At 59.9% G+C, this 24,644-nt stretch overlaps 6 protein-coding genes and 1 pseudogene across 6 annotated transcripts, besides 1 other annotated feature; all 7 read left to right on the top strand.

Annotated features, from left to right (window-relative positions):
• Positions 1-1,226: 1,226 nt before the first annotated feature.
• Positions 1,227-3,452, top strand: LMXM_23_0990 (conserved hypothetical protein; the record flags this gene model as incomplete). The annotated part of the gene is made up of 1 exon (XM_003875684.1): positions 1,227-3,452. The coding sequence occupies one exon, from the start codon at positions 1,227-1,229 to the stop codon at positions 3,450-3,452; it is 2,226 nt and encodes a 741-aa protein (XP_003875733.1).
• A 1,789-nt stretch (positions 3,453-5,241) lies between these two features.
• Positions 5,242-6,153, top strand: LMXM_23_0980 (hypothetical protein, unknown function; the record flags this gene model as incomplete). Its single annotated transcript, XM_003875683.1, has 1 exon — positions 5,242-6,153. One exon carries the CDS (start codon positions 5,242-5,244, stop codon positions 6,151-6,153), a length of 912 nt encoding a protein of 303 aa, XP_003875732.1.
• Positions 6,154-8,531: 2,378 nt separating this feature from the next.
• Positions 8,532-9,698, top strand: LMXM_23_0970 (conserved hypothetical protein; the record flags this gene model as incomplete). Its single annotated transcript, XM_003875682.1, has 1 exon — positions 8,532-9,698. One exon carries the CDS (start codon positions 8,532-8,534, stop codon positions 9,696-9,698), a length of 1,167 nt encoding a protein of 388 aa, XP_003875731.1.
• Positions 9,699-12,047: 2,349 nt separating this feature from the next.
• LMXM_23_0960 (conserved hypothetical protein) lies at positions 12,048-14,144 on the top strand (the record flags this gene model as incomplete). The annotated part of the gene is made up of 1 exon (XM_003875681.1): positions 12,048-14,144. The coding sequence occupies one exon, from the start codon at positions 12,048-12,050 to the stop codon at positions 14,142-14,144; it is 2,097 nt and encodes a 698-aa protein (XP_003875730.1).
• A 1,642-nt stretch (positions 14,145-15,786) lies between these two features.
• Positions 15,787-17,484, top strand: LMXM_23_0950 (cytosolic leucyl aminopeptidase; the record flags this gene model as incomplete). Its single annotated transcript, XM_003875680.1, has 1 exon — positions 15,787-17,484. The coding sequence occupies one exon, from the start codon at positions 15,787-15,789 to the stop codon at positions 17,482-17,484; it is 1,698 nt and encodes a 565-aa protein (XP_003875729.1).
• Positions 17,485-18,223: 739 nt separating this feature from the next.
• Positions 18,224-18,697, top strand: LMXM_23_0940 (conserved hypothetical protein; the record flags this gene model as incomplete). The annotated part of the gene is made up of 1 exon (XM_003875679.1): positions 18,224-18,697. One exon carries the CDS (start codon positions 18,224-18,226, stop codon positions 18,695-18,697), a length of 474 nt encoding a protein of 157 aa, XP_003875728.1.
• Positions 18,698-20,599: 1,902 nt separating this feature from the next.
• Positions 20,600-24,336, top strand: LMXM_23_0910 (annotated as a pseudogene).
• Positions 20,600-24,336: a sequence feature.
• Positions 24,337-24,644: the final 308 nt, after the last annotated feature.

Below are 24,644 nucleotides of genomic sequence, written 5' to 3'. Positions count from 1 at the left end.
GCGCGTAGGGGGCCTTCGGCATCATCAGGACTGGTAAACAAGATCGAAAAAGCAAACAGGCGAGAGGGATGCCATGCGAGGACGCATGACGATGCACTTGCCACGCAGACCTATTTTCTGCAACGAGTGAAAAAAAAACGAGGCGGATGAGAGGTGTGAAGAGGGTCCCACTGCTCACGCAATGGGGCGGGCGGCAACGGTGCAGCAGCCTGTTACTGCGTTTTTCTTTGCGTTACCTATTCGATCAGTAAACCCCGCTCGTTTTGCCTGTCTTCCTCGCCGATTCCCGCCACTGTGCGCTGGGCGCTGGAGGGAGGAGAGAGTGCGAGTATGGGTGCGCACACACAGGGCAGTGAGCGCGGTAGCTTTCTGTAACTGCGTGCCACATGAGGAGTTTCCTGCTTTATTACGATGCCGGTGGCTTTGATTTCTCCCGGTCGGCGGTGATGTGCACATGCGAGTTGCACGTGTGTGCGTATGCACCACAATCGCGCTCGCGCGTTTCTTTTCCTCTGGTCCCATCTCCGTCTCTTCATACGCATGTATTTCTCTGTCTCTCGTTCTCGCTTTGTCGTCGCTCACCGGCTCCCCACAAACTGCCGACTCCACGCCGCAGCCTTGACTCGACCATTTTTCGTCTCTGCCTCTTGGCCACTCACAGAGGGCTCCCGCGCCGCGAACATCTCCGACGTGCTGCGACGGGTACTACCCGTACTCATTCATCCACCGTATACGTTTAGTTTTTCTTTCCATCGCTGTCGCCCTCTCGACGACGCGAGCACCGCGTGTGTGTGTGTGTCTGTGTGTGTCTGTGTCTGCACGCGTCGTCACTAGACTACATATCCCCTCTTCCGGAGCTCTCCTCCTACGCCGCGCGACACTGACAACGGCAGAAGAGTGGTGTGTAAGCGGTGGCACTCCGGCGGCGGATCGCTCATCTTACCTTGTTCTTATCGTCGCCTGTACGCATAGCAAGAGGTCGAGGCGAGGGAGGTAGGGCGTTAGCCGTGCGTGGCGGTGTGTCTCAGAGAAGGCGTGAGCCTACGCAGCGGAAAAACAAAGGATAAGGACAGGTGTGCTGCCTCTGTCGTCTCTCGTCTGCCCCTCTCCGTCACATCCCTTCCGGACGCCATTCGTGGTGTGCCTGTGCCTGGCCGTATGCGTCAGCCTCTGCACCGGATACTACCCAAACGTCTTTTCGTTTTGGTCCAGGCCCTGCTCACGACATGCTCAGCACGACGAGCCCATCACCAACCAACAGTAACTACGACTTTGCGCTGCGCCATGAGCGGGTGAAGCTGATCTCAAGGGCGCTGAAGCAGTTCGGCGCGCACATCACCCGCACGACGCAGGCGATGCGCGAGGTGGCCAGTTGCCTCTCGCTCGTTGGCCAGAGCTATCATGAAGTCGCGCAGTGCGTCAACAACACGAACCCGCACAGCAGGGTGGACCAGGACGGCTACATCTCCTTTAATAGGCAGCTTGTCGAGAGCTACGGGGTCAGCTTGCAGAACGCGGCCACGCTCTTCTCCGCTGAGATGATGAACATCAAGAATGGCGAGCAGTTCTTGTCTTATAATAAATCGGTGCATCGAACGGTGATGGCGCGGCTGCACGATGTGCTGAAGATGGCACAAAGGACATGCGACCTCGGCGATGATGTGAAGGCGGAGCTCAAGAAGACCGTCTCCTGGCGGAAGATCGTTAGTCGAAAAGAGGCGAAGTACATCCGCAAGGGTCGGTCCTTGACGGAGAGCAAGCTCTACGTGAAGCAGTCGGAGAAGATGCGGAAGCACGACGAAGCCTACGAGGCGAAACTGCGAGCCTTTGACACCGAGTACGAGTCGCTCATGCAACGCCAGCTGTACGTGGCGGGCCACACGATGGACGACTTCCTGGACATGAACACAGTGTACATGTCGCACATTCTGAAGGTGCTCGGCTGCCTAGCTCCGAACGGCGCGGAGGCCATCCAGAAGATGCTGGACAGCGGCGAGAAACTCAGCGATCTCCTGGGCATCGCCCCGGAGGATCAGCTTGGCTGTCGACTGAGGACGCAAAACGCCGACATGCTCAATAGCAGCAATGTAACACCGCTGAAGAGAGGTGTCGGCACCACGCCTGGCAAGGGTACCCCTGGCAAGTCCAGCTGGTGCGGCTCCTCGCACAACTTTACTAGCTACTACCAGAACCGCCGCCAAGCGGCCCTGTCTGTCGAGGTCGCACCGCCGACGGCGCGCGCACTTGACGGGGACAGCGGCGGGAGCAGTGAGCCCTACCACACACTCGGTGGAACGCCGCAGCGGCAGCTCATCTCCAACCAGACGCCGTTGAAGACCGCATACAGCAGCGCAAAACTCTGCAGAGCAGCAAGTCGCTCGTACTCGGCAGCGGAGCCGGTTGCGCCGTCGCCACTGCAGTATCCGTCCTTTCCTGCTGCCGTGAGACGCGTCGATGCTGCGCCGGTGCCGTACGTCAAACAGCTCGCCATCGGTCTCCACGCTTCATGTGAGGCGTCAGGCACGACCACAGACGCCGCAAAACAGGCCTGTCCAGCGGGGCATGCAGCACCAGCCGCATGGGTGGTAGAGACTGGTGGCCGCCGAGGTAGTGTTCGTGATGCGACCAACGCGCGGACAACGTGCGAACTTAGCCGCGGTGACGCACAATTCGGCGATGGCAACACGGCGGCCGGTGCACCGCCTGCAGCTTACCTTGCCTCAGCGCCGCCGCCAGCCCAGTACAGCGAGGAGAGGCCCGCTGCTCAGGCGGCCATGCTCGAACTCGACCGGGCACGATCCGCGGAGCCTTTTGACGATCAACTCGTCGCCGACTCCTGCCGGCGCACATCGGTGCTGTCTCTGAAGCCCATCGCGTTGTTCCCTCTTGACATGGGTGAGGGCAGCATCTCACGGAAAGTGACGCCGCGCATGTCCACGGCGACGACCGCCGCTGCGACTGCCTCGAAGCAGCAGCGCTCACGCTGCGACCGGAAGAAGCGCAAAACTACCAAAGCTGCTGGTGCTGTTGCTGCAAGAGGAGAGGTGCCGCTGCCGGGCACCCCCTCTGCTCCGCCGGACGAGGACACCATGTCGAGGAGCCCGAGCACGCATTCTCAGGAGGCGTTGGAGGGCAGCATTCACGGCTATCATGCCGCACATGGCCATTGCCCGCCGCCACAGCAGCTACACGGCTCGAGGCAACATCCTCAGCGCGACACTGCACCCGCCAGCTTGGCACACTTCCAGATGGAACTGACAGGCTGCAGCGGGGATGCTCCGTACCAATGGCGCAGCGACGGCCTCTGTTCCGAGGCCGGTGGGGTGTCGGGGCGCTCGCACCATTTGTCTACCAGCTACGGGCAGGACAGCCCCACGCCAACACCGCAGCCGTTTGCGGTAGGCACGTATGCATGGGAGGACTCACAAGTGCAGCCCTGCAGCCCCGCGTAATGTCTATGAACGCAGAGACAGCGAGGCGGGGAATGTGGGCACATGCGCAGAGTCTTTTGCGTGGACGCAGAGCTGGTAAGTGCGCGAGTGATTACGCCTGTGTGTGTGTGCTCTCTCTTGATCTCTCCGCGTACGCCGTTGGGTTACTCGTCATGGCTTAAGTATGTGTCTGTCTGCCTCTCCCTGCTTTACACTTTCTTGTTCGACTGTATGCCGCGCATCCCGCTTCCCCTCTACCGGTGCACAGAGCCAGCCTCCGCCGTTGGGCATATCTGGCGGCATGTGCGTTTCTTTGGTCGTCTGCGTTGGTGCTTCTCGTGGCTCCGTCTCTCTTTTAACCACACACACACGTCCACACACGCGAACGGCCCCTCCTCCCTCCTCTCTCCTGCCTCCTTGTATCCATCGCTACTCAACGGAGGCTGACATTATTTATTTATTTATTATTTCTCGTTGCTTGCCACCACCTCCCTGTCTAAAACGTTGAGAGGCGTCATTTGTGTGAACGTGTGCGTGTGCACTATGACGCGTTCCGCCTCTGGCCGCCTTTTTCCTGTAATGCTGCTTGCGGAGATCCTTTTACGTTCTACGGTGTCGCTCCATTCTCTGTTTTCTATCACCTTTCCTCCCTTTTCTGGATGCTGGAGTGGTCTGTGCATACGTATGCTCCCCGCTATTGGCGTCTTCTCTCCATCAGACCTCATGCACGCACTCCGAGCTCTCGGTGGTCTTTGGCTTTCAACGCCCCCCCCCCCCTTACCCCGCTCTTGCCCCATTTCTTTCTCGTCTTCTTGTACCTTCCACCACACCTACGCGTGTGTGGCCTCTTACGTTGTTTTGTACCCCCCTCCTTCCCCCTCCCCTTCCCCACCTTCATCACCTACTTTCGTTCTACAGTGGTGTCGCATGCCGCACGCGCATGTTCCTTCTCGTTCTGGCGGTTGGCCAGACTCTCCTTCATCTCTCTATCGGAGTCGCGTTCTCCTATTGCTGTTGCACTCCTCACTTGACCACCTCGCCGCTGCGCTCGGCCTGCTCGTTTCGTGTCGTCGCCCACTCTGCGGCATCGTGTCCGCAGAGTGGATGTGACGCCGAGATGTGCCTGTGATGTTCTGGTAGGGGGACAGAGATTGCGGAGGCGCGCCAACGAGTTGAGGAGAGAGAGAGGCGGTCATGCAGCCAGAAGACAACGCGCACAAACGCAAAGCAAACAGCACAAGCGAGCAAGGGTGCCTCGCTTCCAGGACGTCGGAACCCCTCCGGTCGATTCTCCGCGCCTGCTCAACCACCGCCCCCTTTTGACTGCTGCGGTACGGCGGCGGTGATGCACACACGCGCCGCGTATCCAACTCCTTGCCCCCTTCTGCTCTCTTTCTACTCTTCAGATGTCGGAGAGCGTGGCAGAGTGACGACGACCGAGCGTCGTTGAATGAGCGGGATGATTGAGGAGAACAGCTTGCGCACATGTGTGGCCTCCCAACGCTTCAGTGCGCGGTGATTTCCTTGGTATGCCCCCCCCCCCCACCGTCTCCCCGCTCTCCACATCAAGATGAGGGTTTGTATACTCAGCATCTGGGGTACACACACATACACACACACAACTACTCACTTTCCATCTCCATCTTCCTCTATGTATGTTCCGCTTACGACGCCGTTCTTTACCTATTCTCTTCTCCCCATTCATTGAATGGACAGCGTTGCTGCAGGCCCTTCTCCCCCCGCTCTTGCTCTCTCGCTTTCTCCTTAAACCAGAACACACGCATACACACACACACACAAGGCTGAAGTCATGGGTAATAAGAATAGTAGCGTCGACAGGTCTGATGTGGATGACAGAGGCATCTACTCCGAGTTCATGTACCGCTACGAAACCGCAAAGAAGCTGAAGCTGTCGTACGTGATGCTCAAGAAGAACGTTTTGACCGCTGTCATGGTGATGGAGGTCACCCCGAAGCACCTCCACGACGTTGGCACCGGCTACTCAAACGTGTGCGCCTGCCTGAAACACGGCGGCTCCGGGGGCACGAACTCGCGCATCCAGGGCCGGGCCGAGGACCGCGAGCAGGCCTCTATGAGCCGCTCCCGGATTGACCGCGAGCTTGCTGAGGAGTCCTTCCAGGGTTTTCAGACCTTCTGTGAGGCTATGGACGATATCAAGGCCGGTGCGTGCGTCAAGTGCCGCACCACCATTCACGAAAGGATCACGGTCGAGCTGGACAGGATGGTGTTAGCGGTAGAGCGCGTTCTTAAGCAGGGGCGAAAGACGATGCGTAGCATGGACCGTTTTACCAAAGTCGCGAAGTATGTCTCGCGGCGGGAAAGGGCGGCTGTGAGCAAGGGCACGGACCTCTCGTCGAGCAAGAGCTACGCGAAGGACGTCAAAAGACGCAACACCAAGGAAAGCTTGTACAAGACAGAGCTCGAGGCCTTTGATCAGCTGTACGAGAACGTCATGGCTGGGTCGCAGGACTTCTGCACCTCGACGACGGACATCTTCCTTGACTCCATCGTCGGCTACTACCGCGAGATAGTGGCGACGATCGACTTCTCAGAAACCCCGCAGTGCAGCCGCTTGCGAAGCTGCTTTCGTAGCTGTGAGCGAGAGATGGTGACGCACCAGGCTTCGGGTGCGATGTTTTCTGAGATGCCGGCTGAGCACAAGGATTTTTGCAAGTCTTCGCCCCTTACTGTGCCGCTGTAGTGGGACTAGGACGTTGCGCACTGCCAGCTATCTCACTGATACCGTTATCAAGGAGGACACACCTCCTGCGTGCGCATCACCCGTCCCACGCGCACAAGTGCATGCAGAACAACGCCATTGTCTCCTCTCTCTTATTTTGTGTTACTTTTACCACTGTGCGTTTCTATTCCCATTCGTAGCCTGCCTCACCGTGGGGCGCAACGGGGGTCCCGCTGCCACCACTCCCGTGCCTCACGCAACCTCCGCCTCTTGGCCGACTCTCACTTCCTCACTCTCTCTCTGCTGCGTGCGACGTGTACAGTTGCGCTTGGGGTGTGGATGCCTCTTCACTGAGGCAGCACCAACGTGAGGCACCAGCAGCTGCGGGTCGACGAACATATCTCGAAGAGAGAGACTAGATGCCGCACACCTCCTCTTTCTCGATGCTGCTTTGCAGGGTGATCGCCGGCACCCCGTCAACCCGCGTTTTGCCCTTTTGTAGTTCAAATCCCCGCTGAAGATGAAGAGGGACATGTCAGATCGCCCTCGCGCGCAGGCTGCTGGGCCTGTTCTACAGGCTGAACAAATGGCCACCGTCCAGAAAACGCGTCATGCCGTCTCCTTAGGGTCCAGGGACAGGGCCGCGATGTGTGCGCTCTCATGATCCAACAACCCCACCCCCTCAGCTTGGATGACCTCTGGCGTCTCTCCTCTCCTCTCCTCGCACAGCATGGCAGCTGCAATGCCCACACCCCTCTTGCTCCGTACAGTCTCTCCTCCCCTCTCTTTCTGCAGACAATACGCCATGTGAACAGAGCGAGTGTTTAGGCGCATCGCCTCACACGTCACCACCCCGACAGAGACCGCCACTGTCAAGCATGTCGGGTGCACCGAGGTCTGGCAACAGGCGAATGCAAGCGTCGTCTTGCACTGCTTGAGAAGTGAAGGGCGGATTACGCAGCAGAGGCACTAAGCGGGCCGAAGAAGATCCTGGGAGCCCCCTCTCCGCGCCGAGGAGCTGCACCAGCCGCACGAGCCCTCAAAGAGCTCTGAAGACAGGGCTGCCCACCGGGTGTCCCGGAGAGGGACAAGACAATGAGATGCTCACCGGGGTGGTAGCTTGCCACGCGGGAAGACGACACGCCACGGAGCTGCATTTTCCCCTGCTAGAGTGCGCATACCAACGCAGCTGTATTGCACGTGCGCACGACTGGCCACGCTCACGGACGGCCTGACCGGAGGAGGGCTGTACCGCCACGTCAGCACAGTGGAGAGAAGCTGCTGCGCACCCCCCTGCACACATGCCCCCTAACACGCTTGTCTTTTTCCCTTTTCCGTCATGTTTCAATTTGATCAGCGAATTTCGTAAACGGAACGGAGAAAACGAAGAGAGCGAAGGTGTCTTGCCGATGATGCTGCTGCTGCTGCTAATGGTGCGGGCTGGTTCTCTTCGTAATGTTTATTATCGTTATCCTCTGCGTGCTCTTTTTCTATTCGCTTGTGTCGTGTCGTTGCTCTCTTTCTTGCGACTCTGTTGTGTGTGCGTGTGTGTTGGCACCCCTCATAAGGTGAAGGAGGAAGGGATGAGAACGATATAGATGGGGGGGGGAGAGGGTCTCGATCTCTCTCTCTCTCTCGCCCTGCGCCTCGCTCCCATTCGCCCACGTCTCCGTGGCCGTCCGCACGCAACGATAGATCCACCGCGACGTGGCGCGCAGAAAGAGTGCAGGATATCGAGCCTGACTGCTTAACAGTGGCTCTTTCGTAGGCCATTTAACACATACCGTGCACTACACACACATACACATACACATACCCGATCCTGTGACCTGTTTCTCTTCCGATCTTGCTCACTCTTGCTTCTCTTTCCCTGCATCTACACGCTTCTGTGTGGTACTGGTCTCCACTCCCGCCACCTCTCTCCCTTCCGCGCACCTCCGACCTCATCAAGCGGGCGTGTTCGAGAGCGCACGATGGCATCTTCGTAATTCGCACGCCTGAGCCTTTTCTTTCTTTTTTTCCTTTGGTTATTGCCTTTCTATTCAAGCTCCCATCCTTTCTCTGCCGACCGACAGAGCGGAGCACACACACACACACACACACAGATATACACACGCTGGATATCCCCAAGGAAGAGGGGACGTTTATCAGAGACGGCGCCTCTCTTCTCGCCTCCCTCCCTTCATTTTTCTGCAAGTATCTTGTGTTTTGAATATTTTCTTGTGAAGAAGAGCCGCGTGTCGTCTGCCTGCTGATTGTGTTCCGTTTCTGCTTACAGCGCGTACTCACGGATTTCCGCCTCCCTTCCGTGCTCCCCTTGCGCCTGGCGGTGCGACAGTGTTTTCGACCACCTCCCTGCTTGCGCATCTCTATTTCCGTACCCTTCTAGCACGAGCTCGATGCTGAAGCTGTCTCGAGTGGCTCGCAGCAGCCGCTACACACCGGTGGTGGGGTGCGCTTTTCTAGTAGAGACACTGTACGGCTCCAAGTACAGTGCCAATGTGGGCTTGTACAGCATGCCGTACGTCTACGTGAAGACGATTTTACTGTGCGCCACCGGGGACGGCCTCAAGCTACGCAAGGGGCGCTACATCCACGGTCTCGTCGAGCTCCTTCTGCCATCGAAGGTGTCACAGGACAACTTGACCAAGCTGGAGCTGCTGCAGTTTGTCGCCGCCATCCCGATGGATCGCTACGCCAGCGGCAACGACGAGCCCTCAACGGTTGATGAGGAGGAGGCGGAGGACCAGGCCGTGCTGGCGCTCATGTTACATGGCAACGATGATGCCAGCAGTGACGACCCCACGGCTGCGGCCATTCACGCAGACTATTGTGCGTCTTCCCCGTCACCGCTGCACGACGAGTGCAGGGCGCTGCGACGTCCTCTACATGACTGCAGCGACGGGAACCATAGCCGTTCAACGGAGGACGCCGCTTGCGATCGTGAGGGCTACGATGCACCGGCTCGCCACGGCTCTGACGCCGCCGCCGCTGCTGCTACTGCTGGGCGCAGTCGCGCCGAAGGGGCGGCGGATGACGCAGCTGCGGTGGAGTCGATCATGTCCTTCGTCTCCGCTACCGCGTTTCCGTCTTCCATTGCGCGAGTGCTGATCTACGACGCCGTATGCACGTGCATGGCGGACGGGCTCTACAGTGCCAAGGAGAAGGAGCGCGTTGCACTGTTGTCGAGCCACATCGGCCTTTCCTCTGCTGTGCGTGGACAAATTGAAAAGTTGGCACTGCAGGAGAAGGTAATCTCCATTCGCAAGCGGCGCCTGCTGCTTCTCCAGCCCTTACACACGAACAAGACGCCTGAGGGGGAGGAGCGGCGCTGGCAAGCGTTCAGCACACTTGGCAGCGCGGCGAACTCGACGTCTCACCAACAGGGGCGATGTGGATCAGACGCTGCGAGCAGGCACGATGCCGGCCACCGCAGCGACCACCAAGACGCCGAGGACGAGGCGGACACTTTTGCCGCCGAGGAGGCCATACGAGTGGAGGCGGCGAAGACGCTGCTTCGGCGTGCACGGGCGCATCGGTCAAGCAAGCGCTACGCTGGCGTCTGAAAATCGCGCCATCAGCGCACCATGCGCTGTTCTGCGCCAGTTCGTGGCGTGCGTTGGTCGTTTGGAGCCGGCCTTCTTGCCCGAACCCCCCATGCGTGCATGCGTTGTAGCGAGGCCGTGAAACACGTTCTTCGGTTCCCTCTTTGTCTCTGCTTGCTTCGTGGCTGCGATGGTCTATCATACGCTCCGTGATGGGGGCTGCGCTGTGTGTGCACGTGTGCGTTCACGTTTGTGTTCGAGCCTTTACGTCTCGCTAACACCCCTCCTCTGCCACACACACACAGGCACACACGGCTAGGTGAGCACCCATTCACCCGCAGCCATACGCACACGTGAGACACATTCAGCGCTCAAAAGCCGACGGCGGCTCAGCCTCCGCTTCACCAGAACCGCAGCGAAAACAGAGGGAATGGAACAATAGCCGAGGGAGCGGAAGTGGGGAGCACCCTTGTGTAATCTGCAGCAGGAAGCGGCAGCCGCTCCGTTGGTGGCCCCCGTGGGCCGAGGCCGTACCGACGCGCCCTGGTGAATCCGAATGTTAGCGTAAAACGCACACACTTGCACATGCGCGAGACCTGTTTCGTTGTTTCTCCTTTGCCATAGCCTCCCAGGCGGGGAACGCTGTCGGGGACGGCAAGAGAGGTGCAGTGGCTGTACCCTCCGCAGGCCGGTAAGGCACCATCGCCTTTTTCTTTTCAGTGCTCAATACTGACGCCCTCTTCCCTCCACCCTGCTCATCAAATGCCGCGTTGCCTGAAAGCGTGCTGATGCGTGCGCGTGCGCGTGTGAGCCCTTCCCCTTCTCTCCTCCCCAGGCTCTTGACCCTCCGCATGTCATTTTGTTCTTCTTCCTGTCCTTTCTCTCTCCAGCTTCCATTCTGTGATGGCTGCAAGCTCGGTAGCGTAGTCACCCCCCCACTATCTCTGGCGTAAGCGTAAGGCACACACGCGCATACAACACAAAGGCACCACCTCCTCCTCGACTGCCACTCACCCACACGAACACATACATTTGTAGGTACCGCAACCACCAGGGTGGGTGGGGCCCCTCCTGTGCCTGCGGCTACTGCCTGTACATCGCGCAATTTTTCTCCATATCTGCTTCATTTTGTGCACATTATCGTTCACGAACGGCGAGGGAGAAGCAGGGCGGGCACGTGTAGTGGTAGTATCTCTGTCGCTCTCTCTTTGCGTGCGTGCGTGTGTCGTTACTGCGCAGCGCGTGGCATTTGGGTACGTTATTCGCCCGCAACAAATCTTCTGACGTGAGGAGCACACGCGAGCAGAAGAAAGGACGGCAAGGGAAGCAAAGGGGCACAACAATACCAGAGACGAAGCACACAGACACATGCGACGTCGGTGCCCGCGTCTTATCTCTCCTCTCCTCCTCCTCGCTGTCGCCGTCGCCGTCGCCTCTATTTGTCGCGTTGGTATCCGCCTTAGCGACACCCTCACGCGATCCCACACGCACATGCAAGACAGCTCGTGCCAATCAAACGTGTGCGCCAGCGTAGATTTTTTTTGATTTCGTTACAGGGCCAGTTCGCGTGCGGGTTCGCGTGTACCAGGTCTCCGTATTCGTTTCGCGCGCCGCGGGTTGTTGATGCGCGGGCGACTGCTGCTTTTCCCCTCGTGGCTTCCTTTGCGGTAGCCGTTCTGCTGCTGTTACTCGGCCGTCGTACAAGAGGTTGCTCTTTGCCAGCGAAGACGAAGAGAGAGAGCGAGCGGGGCCGAGGAGGAGGAGGTACAGCGCGTACCACTGCACACATACAGATACATACACATACACCTGCTTTCTCATAGATCTTCGCGCCACCACCTGTGTCCCCCCACCGCTCCTTCCCCAGCGTCTCTCTGTCCTCTCTAGTGCCGGCACATTTTCCGAACGCTCCGGCCTCGAGTTGAGCAAGCAGCCAAGAAGGAAAGGTTCGTGGACGAGAAAAGGCGCTGCGGTGGAGATCCTAAAAAAAACAGTGCAGCGAGACGCGGCACCTCGCACCCGATCGACACAGATAAACATAGGCACACACTTCACTACAGTCTTGCAGTGTGTGTCAGCAGCCGTGTGCGTGAGTAGATGAGCCCTGATGCAGAGCGTGATAGACACAACTGAAAGAAGGGCAAAAGCGCATAGAGGAGAATCGCATAAAAAGGCTCAAGGCCACTAAACGGAAGCACTCGGGGCCGCATACGCATAGGGATTTCACGTTGACCCGCGCACCGCCATCTGCTTCACGCGAGCGTGTGGGCTACACAACCAGTGCACTGGGCTGCTCGACCGTATGCCAGCACTGCAGCGCCGCACATTACGGTAGGTAACAAGACACGAAGACCAAGATACTTGTCGAGAATGGTTGTGGAGCACAAGAACACCACGATCGCCATCTGGGTATCATGTGCCGTGCTGCTGGTCGTGGTCGTCTCCCTCACCATCTTTCTGTTTCTCTGTCAGCGTCGTCGGCGCGCCGCGCGACTGAGGCGCCGCCTGTATCTCAAGTCCTTTACTGATGGCCAGCTGCAATGCGCGAATAATGATGCGTGGGGCACCGAGGGCACGAGTTGTGTTTTAAATCCGGCTGCTCTGCACGGCAGCGCCTCGGCGGCGTTTTACCATGGGTTTCAGCGTTATGCTGGGGAGGAGCTGGAGGCGATACCGTCGCCCGCTAGCGCCTCTAGCTTCTCTACGCCTCTAGTCGTGTATCTGCGCGTCCGTGCCGAGCAGGCGTACACGGATGCGTGTGACATTCTCCTAACCGTCGATCGGGTGCGCGACAGTCTGCCGTCTGACCACAGCGGTTTCCAAATCCTGGGCAACGACGGCTACTACCACAACGACTTTCTTCTCTACACGTCACCGCTGGAGTTTCGTGTACCAGGCTTGTACATGATCCAGGCGCACGCGGTGCACTCCGTTGATAAGGTAGTCGGCGCCGTGCACAAGTTTGTTTACGTGGTGACGGAGGTGGCCCCATCCAGTGGGCTGACACCGCCACCACCACTGACGACTCCGCCTCTGCTCACGTACGCGGAGGGCAGCTCAGCAAACAACAACACACACTTGATTGATATCGACGTTTCACGGCGGCAGGCGGAGCGGGCACAGGCCAGCAGGGATGAGCTTCAGCAGACTGCGCACGTGAGTCCACCTGCGCATATGCAAGCCTCTTCCGCCACGGTGGAGCCCTCAGCGGACGCCGCCGGTGACGCGCCGCTGCCACCGGTCATCTTCCCCGGCGGGGGTGAGGTGACCACGTCCACGGAGATCGTCATCACACCGCACGAGCTGAGCACGTTGCCCGATCAGCTACGGTACAGCGTTGACGGTAGCTACCCCACGCTGATCTACACGGCCCCGTTTAGGCTGAGTCTGCCGCCAACGTCGGTGCTTCCCTCGCAGCGTCGTCAGGTGATTGTGCAGGCCATCGCCGTGCACGCTGTCGCTGCGGCGCCCGGCGATTACTCCGCTGCCGTCTCGGCATGCTCGCGACTGACCAGTGGCAGGGTGAGCGCCATCTCCCGCGCCGTGCTGCTGGTGCGACCTGCTGGGCTCTCGTACTTTGACCCACAGGTGCCAACGCCGTCCATGCGGCTACGCGCCACCAATGCCACGCTGTACTTTGACGAATCGAACAACCCGCCACAGACGCAGACGCTCTACGAACTCGTCTTCGTAGACGAGGCGCGGCGCAAGGTGAAGTTTAGTCGACAGTGCACACAGCTTTACGACGGGAATCCTGTCGCGCTGACGGAGAACGTCGCCACTGTTCGCGCGTGGACAGTCATGAACAGCGCTGCTGCGGCGGATGGGTTCAGTGGCCGCGCCGAAGCTGCCGAAGAGGATCGCGTGCGCAGCGTACCCGCCATCTACGACTGCGGCCGAGCGGCCACTGAGCGCGGCAAGCTCAGTCGCCGACGGATTGAGCAGTACAACATCCGTCCTGAGCAGCTGCTTCCGTCGCCGGTGATTTGTGTTTCGTGCAGCGAGATGAAGCTGATCTTTGAAGACCCGCCAGCCAACGGCCGCATCGCCTACACACTGAACGACACCGAGCCAGCGCTGTTTGATGTGAGCCCGCCGGCGTGCGCTGTTCCGACGGGCGACGGCGCCGGCGGCGTTACACACGACGGTGACAAGGGCCGCAGTCGCGGGGGCAAGAGAGACGACCATGTGAGCCCGATTGTCGGCGATCGGGACGGCGCGCACACCTACATCTATCAACCTGGCAAGTACATTCACGTGACGCTCATGGAGACGCAGCAGGTCTACGTGACGGCGCGTGTCTTCCTGCCAATTTTCGAGGGCAGCGACGGAGCCTTGTACGGTGACCGAGGCGCGCAGGGAGGCAGCTGCTTGGGTAGTGGGCGATTGCTGGGCTACCGCTACGGCGGCGTCTTTCATCGCGGGTTCTACTTCAACAACAGCGAAGCAGATTGCAGTCCCCCTTAATGGTGCCTCGGTGCCGTTTGTGCTGATGCGCCTGCGAGCATGCGTGCTTGTGTGCTGGAGGAGGAGGATGGGGAGGGGCAGTGTCATTCGGCGCGCGTTGCTTCTCTGTTTTGCCCGGACGGGAACCGCCTGCTTTGTGCGGCGCACGCGACTCACACCCACACACATGTGTGGAGGGGGGAGGGCCACGCTTTAGGGATTCCGGTGTGTTGTTGCCTTTTTCCTTTGCGTCTTGCTGGTGCCCGACTCTTTTCATTTTTTTTTCGGACTTTGGGTGGGGCGCATGCGTATCTGGCTCGAACACCGACACTCAAGCGGAGCGACGTGTGTGCGCTTGTGTGCGTGCATGCCTGTGCATATGCGTTTTCACCCCCTTTTTTTCCTGTTTGCGTCCGCCTCTAAGAGGTTTTGCTGTGGTGTGGACTTCGCGACTCGTGGCACACGGCCGCCGGGGCGGAGGGTTTTGCCTGTGTGTGACTCATGCTTGCTTTCCCGTTTTCGTGGTGTATCACGTGTGCGGCATGCGTGTGTGTGTGTGTCTCTTGGCCATCTCTCATTTTATTGTGTGCTCTCTCTCTCTATATCTATAAATATATAGATATATCTATATCTATATCTATATCTATATCTATACATATATCTATACATAGCTATGTATAATTGCTGCGCTTCTTTTCGTTTATGAACACACGGAAATTGAAACCAACACACACACAAACAATATATATATATATATATATGTATGCATGCGTGTACACATTGCACACAGGTGGTCTTGAACAATGACCAGGGCTGCAGCGACAAGCGCTTCCCTCGAAAAAGGAAAGGCCAGTCCTCTCCTCCTGCTCTCAATCTCGCTGTCTTCTCCTTTCATTGTCCTGATCTCGCGACGGATTTCCTTCTCCCCCTCCCATCGAATCCACAGAGTATACGTCAGAGAGACAAATAAACACAGCCGGAGACGCCAAGGGAAGACGACTACACGTAGCACTCGACGCTGCTTCGGCCAGCACCTCTTGTGACTTCCTACGTTCCCATTCCTCACTCAGTGCCGCTCGCTATTCGTTTGAAAAAGCACGTGCGTGCTCAGACAAGCAACCTGTCCGAACACACACACACACACACACACACACAGACGTACACACAGACAGTCCTCATCACTTTCCTCACATAGACAAGGCTGGTGGAGCCGCAGACCTCGAAAATAACGCAGGCGAAAAACAAACAAAACGGGCGTGAGTGGCTTAAAACCTCCTCCACTTTTTCGTTTTGCAACACTGTACACCTCTCTATTCCCATAGACACACACACACACACTCACACACAGAGAGGTACGGTACTCAGTAGTAGACTCATTGACGCATACCGCCCAGTTCATCTTTTCCTTTCCCAGCTGCTGCGATCGTCGTCACCATCTCATCCACATCCGCGCAATCGCCTCTTCCCATCCCTCTCTGTGTTCCTTTGCTTCGGATGGTGGTGCCGCGTGAGGCGAATACAGCGTTGATAATATTCATTTTCGTGTAAGTGTGTGCGTGTGTGCCTTTGCTGTGTGCTCACGTGGAGGGTTTCACGCCTCCCCTGGTCTTCCTCAGGTTTCCGATTCAGATTCCCAGCGTGCCCTGTGCGCAGCCCTGCAGCCATGCTTCGTCGCGTGCTGTCTCGCGGCCCACTCCCACGGTCGCTGTCGGTGGGCCCCGCGACGAAGCTGACGGCGAACAGAGGCAAGCTCGCCAAGAGTCGTGGCGTTCATGTGCACTTTCTCACCACCTCCGAGTGTGCAGCGGCGGCCGGTGATGCTAGCGTCCCTATTCCGCCAGGCTTTACCGGCAAGGCAGGGGAGGTCGACTTCCAGACCGTCTGGACGACCGCGCAGGATCCGGCCGCAGCGGAGAGCGCTGTGACGAAGCGTGGCCGAAAGACAACCGGGGCCAGGCTCGCTGGGGAAAAGCCTGCCGAGCTCGTGGCGGGGATGGGCGCCCACTCCACGGTGCGGGATTACCGCCTCGCGGTCACGGCCGCCGTGCGCAAAGCCAAGGTGTGCAACGCCGCGTGGGTGTCGCTGCACCCGCCGAAGCAAGATGTCTTTACGATGACGGACCCGTACCACCCGCCGCAGCGGCTGAAGGGCCACGAGATGGTGGAGAAAACCGCGATCTTTGCGGTGACGGGGGCGTACCAGTACGACCGCCTGAAATCGAGCACCCTCGCCTCCAAGGATCCTGCAAAGACGAGCAGCACCCGCGCGAGGCGGGCGGAATCGCGGGCCAAGCAGCCCGCCGCTCCACAGCCGCCAATGGAGCTTGTCGTGGCGTCGAGCAATGCGCAGGCGGTGCGCGCGGGTGAGGTGATCGGGCACTGCGTCAACGACGCCCGGAACCTCGGCAACCTGCGCGAGGACGAAGGTGTGCCGGAGTTCTATGTGGAGTGGGCGAAGAAATACATGATACCAGAGGGCATCAAAGTGCGCAAGGTGCTGCGCGGACAGCAGCTCGAGGAGGCGGGCTTGCACCTCATGTACAACGTCGGCCGCGGCTCTCGCTATGAGCCGTACTTGATGGTGCTTGAGTACATCGGCAATCCCCGCTCGAGCGCGACGACGGCCATCGTGGGCAAGGGCGTGACCTTCGACTGCGGCGGCCTGAACATCAAGCCCTATAACTCGATGGAGACGATGCACAGCGACATGATGGGGGCGGCCACCGCCTTCTGCACTCTCAAGGCGATCGCGAAACTGCAGTTGCCCATCAACGTTGTGGCTGCGGTCGGACTCGTGGAGAACGCCATCGGCCCCGAAAGCTACCACCCCTCCTCCATCATTACTAGCCTCAAGGGGCTCACGGTGGAGGTGCTCAACACCGACGCTGAGGGTCGCCTGGTACTCGCAGATGTGTTCACGTACGTGCAGAGGTACGCACCGCTCGATAAGAAGCCTACCCGCATCATCGACCTTGCGACTCTCACGGGTGCCATTGTTGTCGGTCTCGGCTCGCGCCGCGCCGGGCTGTTTTCGCCATCTGCGACGCTGGCGAGTTCGCTGATGGCTGCCGGCACGCAGTGCGGGGAGGAGCTGTGGCCGATGCCGATCGGTGACGAGCACAAGGACATGATGAAGGGGGGCATTGCCGACTTGATCAACGCTGCTCCCGGTCGGCAGGCCGGCTCTTGCACCGCCGCCGCGTTCATCTCCAACTTTGTAGAGCCGGAGGTGCAGTGGGCGCACCTCGACATCGCCGGCGTGGCAGATGTCGGAGATAAGCCCAAAGGCTACGATCCGGCTGGGGTGACGGGCTTCGGCGTGCAGCTTCTGGTCGACTTCCTGCGCCACAATAAGCCTTAAGGCGCGAAAGATGCCCTGTTGTGCGATCACAGATTTCTTTCGTTTCTTGCGCTCTTGGTGTTCTCTCTGTACGCCTTTACGCGTGCGCATGGGCGTGTGGTTGCCTAACTCCTTCCCCTTACACATACACACCGCGCTTTCTCTCGAAAAAAAATACATCGGCGGTCTGAGCCATGAGGGCAGCGGCTCTCTCCTTGCTTCTCTGGCGCTCCCTTGGCTTCGTTGCGTGGCGAATGGTCACCATGCATGCTGTCGCGCGTCCACGCCCATCCCGCTTGCAGAACTGTCTGCTGTTGCCTCTCTCTTCCCTCCTACTTCTCACCTTCGTCGATTCTCCGCTTGCTTATTACTTTATGCCCGCCACAGTCCGCCACCATCATCGCCTTTGCACGCAGCGTGACGATCACGGCTGCGCACACGACGAAAGCACCAGCTGGGTCTGAGCAAGGGTCGCGCCGTCGCACCACAAAACAAGACCTCGAATCGCCGTTGGCACGAGGGTGTGTTTTAGCAGCCTCCTCTAGCTCACACCCACGCGCAGAGCGACACGGGCAGCAACAACTGCTGCTGCTGCTCTGGTGCGGAGCGTGCCGCCCTCTCTCTCTATCCTTTCACCTCTGTGGCTGGCACTCCGCGCCTATCCACACGGTACCCAGGCGCACACGTACACAGAGCTGTCGGTGCATGCGAGTTGGCGCGCTTGAGTGCTTGGGAGTACAACAACGAGAGTACAGCAAGAATGTTCTGCTCATCCGTCCCGCTGAGGTCCCGCATCCCGGACATTGGCCACCAAACCACCGCCACCTTGAAGTGGGCCACCTACACGTTCTGGTACCTTCTAGATCCCATACTGCACCGTCATCACCGGTACTACCGACGTAAGGTGCAGCTGGATCGTTTCCTGGAGCGGAACAGCATCATGGCGAACTCGATGATTGGCGTGATTCTCGGCGTCACGGTGTACTTCAGCATTGTCTGCGGTGTCCTGCTGCCGCCGGCAGTCGGGGCGAAGGAGCACACAATGAAGGAGAACGCACGCGAGGTGCTCAACTTGATGGAGTGCGACACGTCCAAAGAGCTGCCGGCGTACCAGCTCATGCGCGTGAAGCGAGAGATCATCGGCAAGCTGCACGCCGTCGCGGACGAGGCGGAAGTGCGGCGCCAACGCGAGGAGGCAATAAAGTTGAGTGAGTTGCTCAAGAGTCTTTCCTGAATTCGTGTGCATGTGTGTGTGTGTGTGTTTATGTGTGTGTGCGGCCCGCAAGGTGTGGATGGTTGGGGCGCCGTATGTGTTCGCAGGTTTTGGCTTTGTGCGGTGAAGAGATAAGGCGGCATCACAGAGGCTCCGTCTAAGTCCCCCTCCCTCTCCCTCTCGAGATGGAGTCAGCCGTGGAGGAGCGAGAGACGTGCACGTGCGTGTATCTGTGTTCCGGCCGACAAACATTTTTCCGTTGTCGGCACGGACTTTGCTCGGGGCGGTGGACGCCCCCCCTTTTTCATCCCCGCCATCCATCCGTGACACACGGGGGCAACGCTAGCGAGTGACAGCACGCTTGGCCATGTGCATAAGCCCACCACGTTGTACGTTTTACTTCCCTCGCAATGGGCGCTGGGAGCGCCGTGTCGCACTCCGTGCGTGAAGCTGCTTTTATCTGTTGCACAGCACTTCGTCTTTCGTTCCCCGTCTCTGCCGCTTACGTGCACTGTGCCTCCTCGAACACGTGCAGGCGTGCCTTGCATGCATCGATAATGCACACAAACTTCGTGCACCCGCACCGACCGCCTTCTCCGCATCGCTTGCCACCTTTGTCTTGCGTCCCTGGAGGAGTGGAGGCCAGTTGAGCCTGGGACGGGCACGAGGACCACCGACCGAAAGAAACAACATCAACAGCCTACACACACGCACACGCACACACGCACGCAAGCGCAGCCGCGCACGGACGCGTGCTTTTCGTTCTCCATGAAGGCTGGTCTCTCGCCGCGTCTCGCAGCGTCTCGCTGCAGCCGTGACTGGACTGCGTTGTTCCAAAGCCGTTTTGTTCAAGGGTGAGTGGTGGGGTGGGCGAGCGGGGAAGTCGGCGGTGGTGCGTCTTGCTCTCACGCTACTGTTTGCCGTGTGATGCTCACTCGTCGCCAGGCGCGGCTCTTGGACATCACGAGCGGTGAGGATGGCGCCGCTTCAGGCAACAGCACAAGCTCTGCACCGCAATCCCCGACCGGTGTTGCCGCGAGCGGTTTACCGCGGGTTTCAGGTTATTCAATCGGCTGTGAAGCAATTTCGGCGACGTCCGTGAATCCAGGTGATCCGCCGCCCTTCACTCGGCGCTTGAGCGCGACCACCTCCTCTCCATCCTCTGGTTCCACTGCTGCACGCGGGTACCGCACAAACTCGTTCTTTGAACCTTCTGCTTCCGCCTCGAAGGTTGTACTGCACGTGAATGGTGGCAGTGGAGGCGATGGTGGTGGCGGGCGCGCGCATCTCAGGGCTCGCCAAACGGACGCGCTGCTGTCTAAGGCGCAGGCGGTAATTGACTACTGGGCTGCGGCGAGCACTACAGCTGGTCTTTCTATCTGCTTCTCAAACCACTCAACTTCGCCGCGGCACGCGCTGTGCGTGTCTTCTGCAAAGGCAGCCGCACACGTGACAGGCGGCTTTGGTGCCACTGCGAAATCAACAGAGGGCTCGAGCTTGGCAGGCTGTTCTGCACGCCTGACCGCGGCTCAGTTGCGCGCGCGATGGCGCGGAGTTACACGGAACTGCAGCTCTCTTCAAGCGAGCACGCGGGCCACCACCAATGGTGGCGACGCACCTCGTGCCTCTGCCAAAAGTGTCAATGCCGCGCACACTGCGCAGCTCTCGATCGCAGCTTGCCCGGCGTCCACACCACCCAGCACCGAATTCGCGGTTGAAACACAGGCAGGCGTTCCCACGAGCGGCGGCGATTCTATTGGGGCGTCGCAGCAGACCGATCGGACACATGCGCCGTGCAATGTTGCGCCTCGCTGCAGCCTTGCACTCTTCACGTCTCCGTTTTACGCCGATGTTGCAGCGCCTACTCTTTCTGCGTCAGCCGCAGCTCTGGGTGCGACGGAGGCGGCGGCAGTGTTGCCTGTAATGCACCAGATCCCGACTCGACGCGCCGCCACAACGGCGCTCGCACTCCGTCAGCGCAAGGAGGACGTGCGCGCGCAGCGTCAGCGTCGCCTCTGCCACGAAGTGCACAACCAAGCGTACATGAAGGTACACGAGGCGCGCATGCGGCTGCTTTTTGGGCTATCCGGCACCGATAGTCGCGCAGCCGCGACGACGCCATCCGGCGCCCTTGCCCAAGGCCATCTAGTTGCGCCATCGGTGCCTCCAAAAGCGGCGCACGGCGATGACCACATCGCCGCTGGCGAGGAGGCCTACCTGCAGAGCCTCAACCCAAGCAAGTCGGAGGAGGAGAAGGTGCTGCGCGTGGTCGCGCCCATCGATGCGGCTCTGCGACGGCATCTCACCTCCGCATACACGCACGCGTCTCAACCGACGTTTCCATTGGAGAGTTCTTCCACCGATCAGCACGTGCGCGCCGCCGATGCATTCACAGACGACCACCTCGCTGATGGCTTCGCCGCGCGTCGGCCCGCTATCCTCGAGGCTGCCATGGCCGATGCTACCCAGTGCGTCGAGTCCTTTACAGGCCAGCTGCTCCCGTATCAGCAGGAGGGCGTGCGGTGGTCACTGCGGCTGAACGTGGCGGAGCATGTGAACGGCATCCTCGCTGACGACATGGGCCTCGGCAAGACAGCCCAAACAGTCGTGTACCTGTCCTGCTACAAGGATATGGTGGAGAGGGTAGTACAAGGTTCACTGGAGAAGCTACAGCAGTGCCACGCGCGTCTGTGCCAGCGAGCGCTAGGCCTGACAGCGACAGCTGCAAGCAGCGCCGCACTGGCGAGAGAAGCCGGCATCGTTGAGGAAGGCGAAATGCCGCCTTGGCTGACGTGGTGTGCTGAGGCCGCAGCTAAAGAGGAGTGCACCTTCAGGAGGACGGAGGAGCAACTACAGCGGAGCAGTAGTACCATTCAGCCGCGGATGAAGGGCGTTGCTCACGGAGGCTCTATCGGTGCTTCCGCGCCGCTGGCGGCAACGGCCGAGCCTGCGCCTCCTGCCGCCACACCCGAGCTGGCGGCCGCGCGCGCGTGTGGCGGCTTCATAAAACTTGTGAAGCAGGTGAAGCAGTGACTGTAGCAGCTAGAGGAGGGGCAGGGACGAGGGCGTCATCCATGCGGGTAGTTGTGACAGCGCTGATGGCGTGCCGTGGAGGTCCTCAGCGGGGCACAAGCGGCGACTCAGGGAGGATGAGGAGTGCGAGGAGACGCGCGCATCTGCGACGGCCGGCGTCGCTGCTGCGCTGCCCGTTAAGCGGCGCCGCGGTCGGCCACCCAAGAACCTGTCAGCGACGATGGCTGTTGCTGCCGCCGCGGCTACCCAGTCTGTGGTTCCTCCGACGCCGATGCAGGTCGGCAGTGCGGACATCGCGCAAATGGCGGCTTCGCACACACACACATGCCCACATTCTCACTGCCGATGAACCGGCAGCTGGAGAGAGAGTTCCGCATCTTTCGCCCAGTGCTCATCCACATTGGGCCGGCAAGTTCCAGCGCTTCAGCCGTCGCCACACTGCTGCCGCAGAGTCACCGTGTCCAGGCGGGGCCGACGCTGCGGAGCGCTTTACTGTTTACGTGCTGAACGGCCCACGCTCGGAGCTGGAGTCTCGCATGGGCGAGTTCCTCGCGCACGTTGCGTGTCTGACGCAGCAGCCTCCGACACCCGGCGGCGCATCCCACGCCACACCTGCCACCCCTGTCATGGTAATCCCCCACGATATGCTGACAAAGCCTCTCAGCGGGGCTCTACGGCAGATCCGCCGCGTGGCCTGGCACGTTGTCGCCATCGATGAGGCCCAGCGCATCAAGTGCTCCCGCAGTGTCCTCTTCAAGAGGGTGTGCAAGCTGCACTCTATATCGCGGCTGGTCTTGACGGGCACACCGTTGCAGAATAACACGATGGAGCTCTTCTCGCTCCTGCGCTTTCTGGCTCCGCACACGTTCGTCTCGAGTGAGTTGTTTGAGCAACTGGATAGCGCACTGCTCGCCACAAGTTGGTCGAGCGCGCTGGAGGATTGCGAGCTGCACATCCTCCTGTGCCGCCGTGCCCATCGACTTCTGATCCCGTTCATCTTGCGGTGGGAGAGGAGCATCCTGAATATGGCACTCCCGCCCATCCGAGACTACGCTGTGCTGTGCCCACTGCTCCCCTTTCAGAGCGCGCAGCTGAAGGAGGTGGAGCGGAGGCACCACGCCGGCATTCTCTCCGGTAACCCACATATCCAATATCGCAAGATCTTGCTGCACCCGTACACAACGCAGTCGTTCTTCTACGTGGATGAGGAGGTGGTGTGCACGTCGGGAAAGCTGCTCGTGCTTGACTTCATGATGCGCTTTCTGCAGCGCACACAGCACAAGTTCCTCGTGTTCTGCGGATGGACGCTGGTCTTGGACATTGTGGAGACGCTGTGCGGCATGCGCGGCATCCCGTACGTGCGGCTGGACGGCAGAACCACGGCCAAGCAGCGGGAGGCAAACATACGGGGCTTCAACAAGTCCGTGGACAGCGGAAACGGCGTGGTGGAGGTAGCGGGTGGCGGCAGCAGTGGTGCGGAAAGCGACGCCGCAACTCCTCGACCGCGACGCAACAGCCGGCAGCGCACCAGCACCGGCACGGCAGGCGGGCCATCACCGAACGCGGATGGCGGGGTCGATGAGGAGGACGGCTCGTCGCTGCCGCTGGCAGCACCGTGCTGCTTCCTGATCAGCAAAGTCGCCGGCGGTGTGGGGCTGAACCTGCAGGCGGTGGACACCGTCTTTCTGCTGGATGTGGACTACAATCCGCAGCGGGACGCGCAGGCGCTCTCGCGGGTGTATCGAGTGGGACAGACCAAGGAGGTGCGCGTCTTCTGCCTCATCATCGACCACTCCATCGAGCACGACATCGTCGCCATCCACGAGGCCAAGGACAACCTAGGTCGCGCTGTGGTGCAGGCGGGCTGCTACGATCTCCACTCCTCCGTGCACGAGCGCGAGGCGGCGCTGCAGGGCATCTTTCGGGCTGGAGCACTCTCCCGGCTGAGTCAGCAGTGGGCCACAACAACGCGGACGGCAGGCGGCCCTCACGGTGACAGCGGCGAGGAGGAGAGGGAGGAGGCAGTGCCGAGCCCGTGCGCGTCGTTTTCGCCGATGCCCTTTCCGAGGTGTGATTTGAAGGGCGAGGGGTCGCCAAGCCCGGCGCGGACGCCGACGGACTTGCATCGTGTCTTCATCAGCGGCGGCAGCGGTGGGGTGCCGGCAACGTCGTCTGCGCCGAGGAAGCAGGCCAAGACCGAGATGGAGGCCGAAGGTGGCGGGCAGCTGGTGGACGCTGCGGGCAGGGTGAGGTCTGTCACTGTGGCAGGGGATGTCGACCCACAGTGTGCACTGTTGCCGCACCGCCGACGCCGTCGCCACATATCGTTTAAGCTGGAGAAGGACGACAGCGAGGAGGACGGCGGCAGAGCGGACCACGGTGACCCGGCAGCTGACCCTTCTGGAAACGCGAAGACACTCACCAATCCTGCGACAGCGCCGCTGCTTTTCACCGCTACCCCGCCACACCCCAGCATGACGGCCGACGAGGGGGGTAAAGCAGCAGCGGCTGCAACGGCACGTGTACTGGCGCCGGCAGAACACCTTGCGATGCGTGAGCGACTGGAGGAGGTGCTGCTGCGTCACGAAGGTGAGCGGCATGTGCTGGCAGACATGTTCCGCTCAGTGTAAGGTTGGCTTGAGGCCGGGGCCTCGGTGGTGGCAGGTGTTGAGGCGGTGCGTTCGATACGAATCAAATGGCGAAAGGAGGGAGGGAGAGGCGGCGGCGGCGGCTCTCGTGGATGATGATGTGAGCCGCCGTGTACGCGCCCTTGCGGTGGTGATAGTGGTGTGTTTGGAGTTTGGATGGAGGAGAGGTCTCTCTCTCATCCTCGTGGTCTCTGTTTGACCGCGAACTGTCGTTGTCTGTCTGCGTGCGTGCGTGCGTGCGTGGCATGTGGGTGTACAGAGCTGGAGAAGACGGAACGAAAAAGACG

The sequence above is a fragment of the Leishmania mexicana genome, chromosome 23, assembly GCF_000234665.1.
Source record: "Leishmania mexicana MHOM/GT/2001/U1103 complete genome, chromosome 23".
Lineage (NCBI taxonomy): Eukaryota > Euglenozoa > Kinetoplastea > Trypanosomatida > Trypanosomatidae > Leishmania > Leishmania mexicana.
Note: the sequence above shows the minus strand (reverse complement) of the source record. Positions and strands in the feature narration are given on the sequence as shown.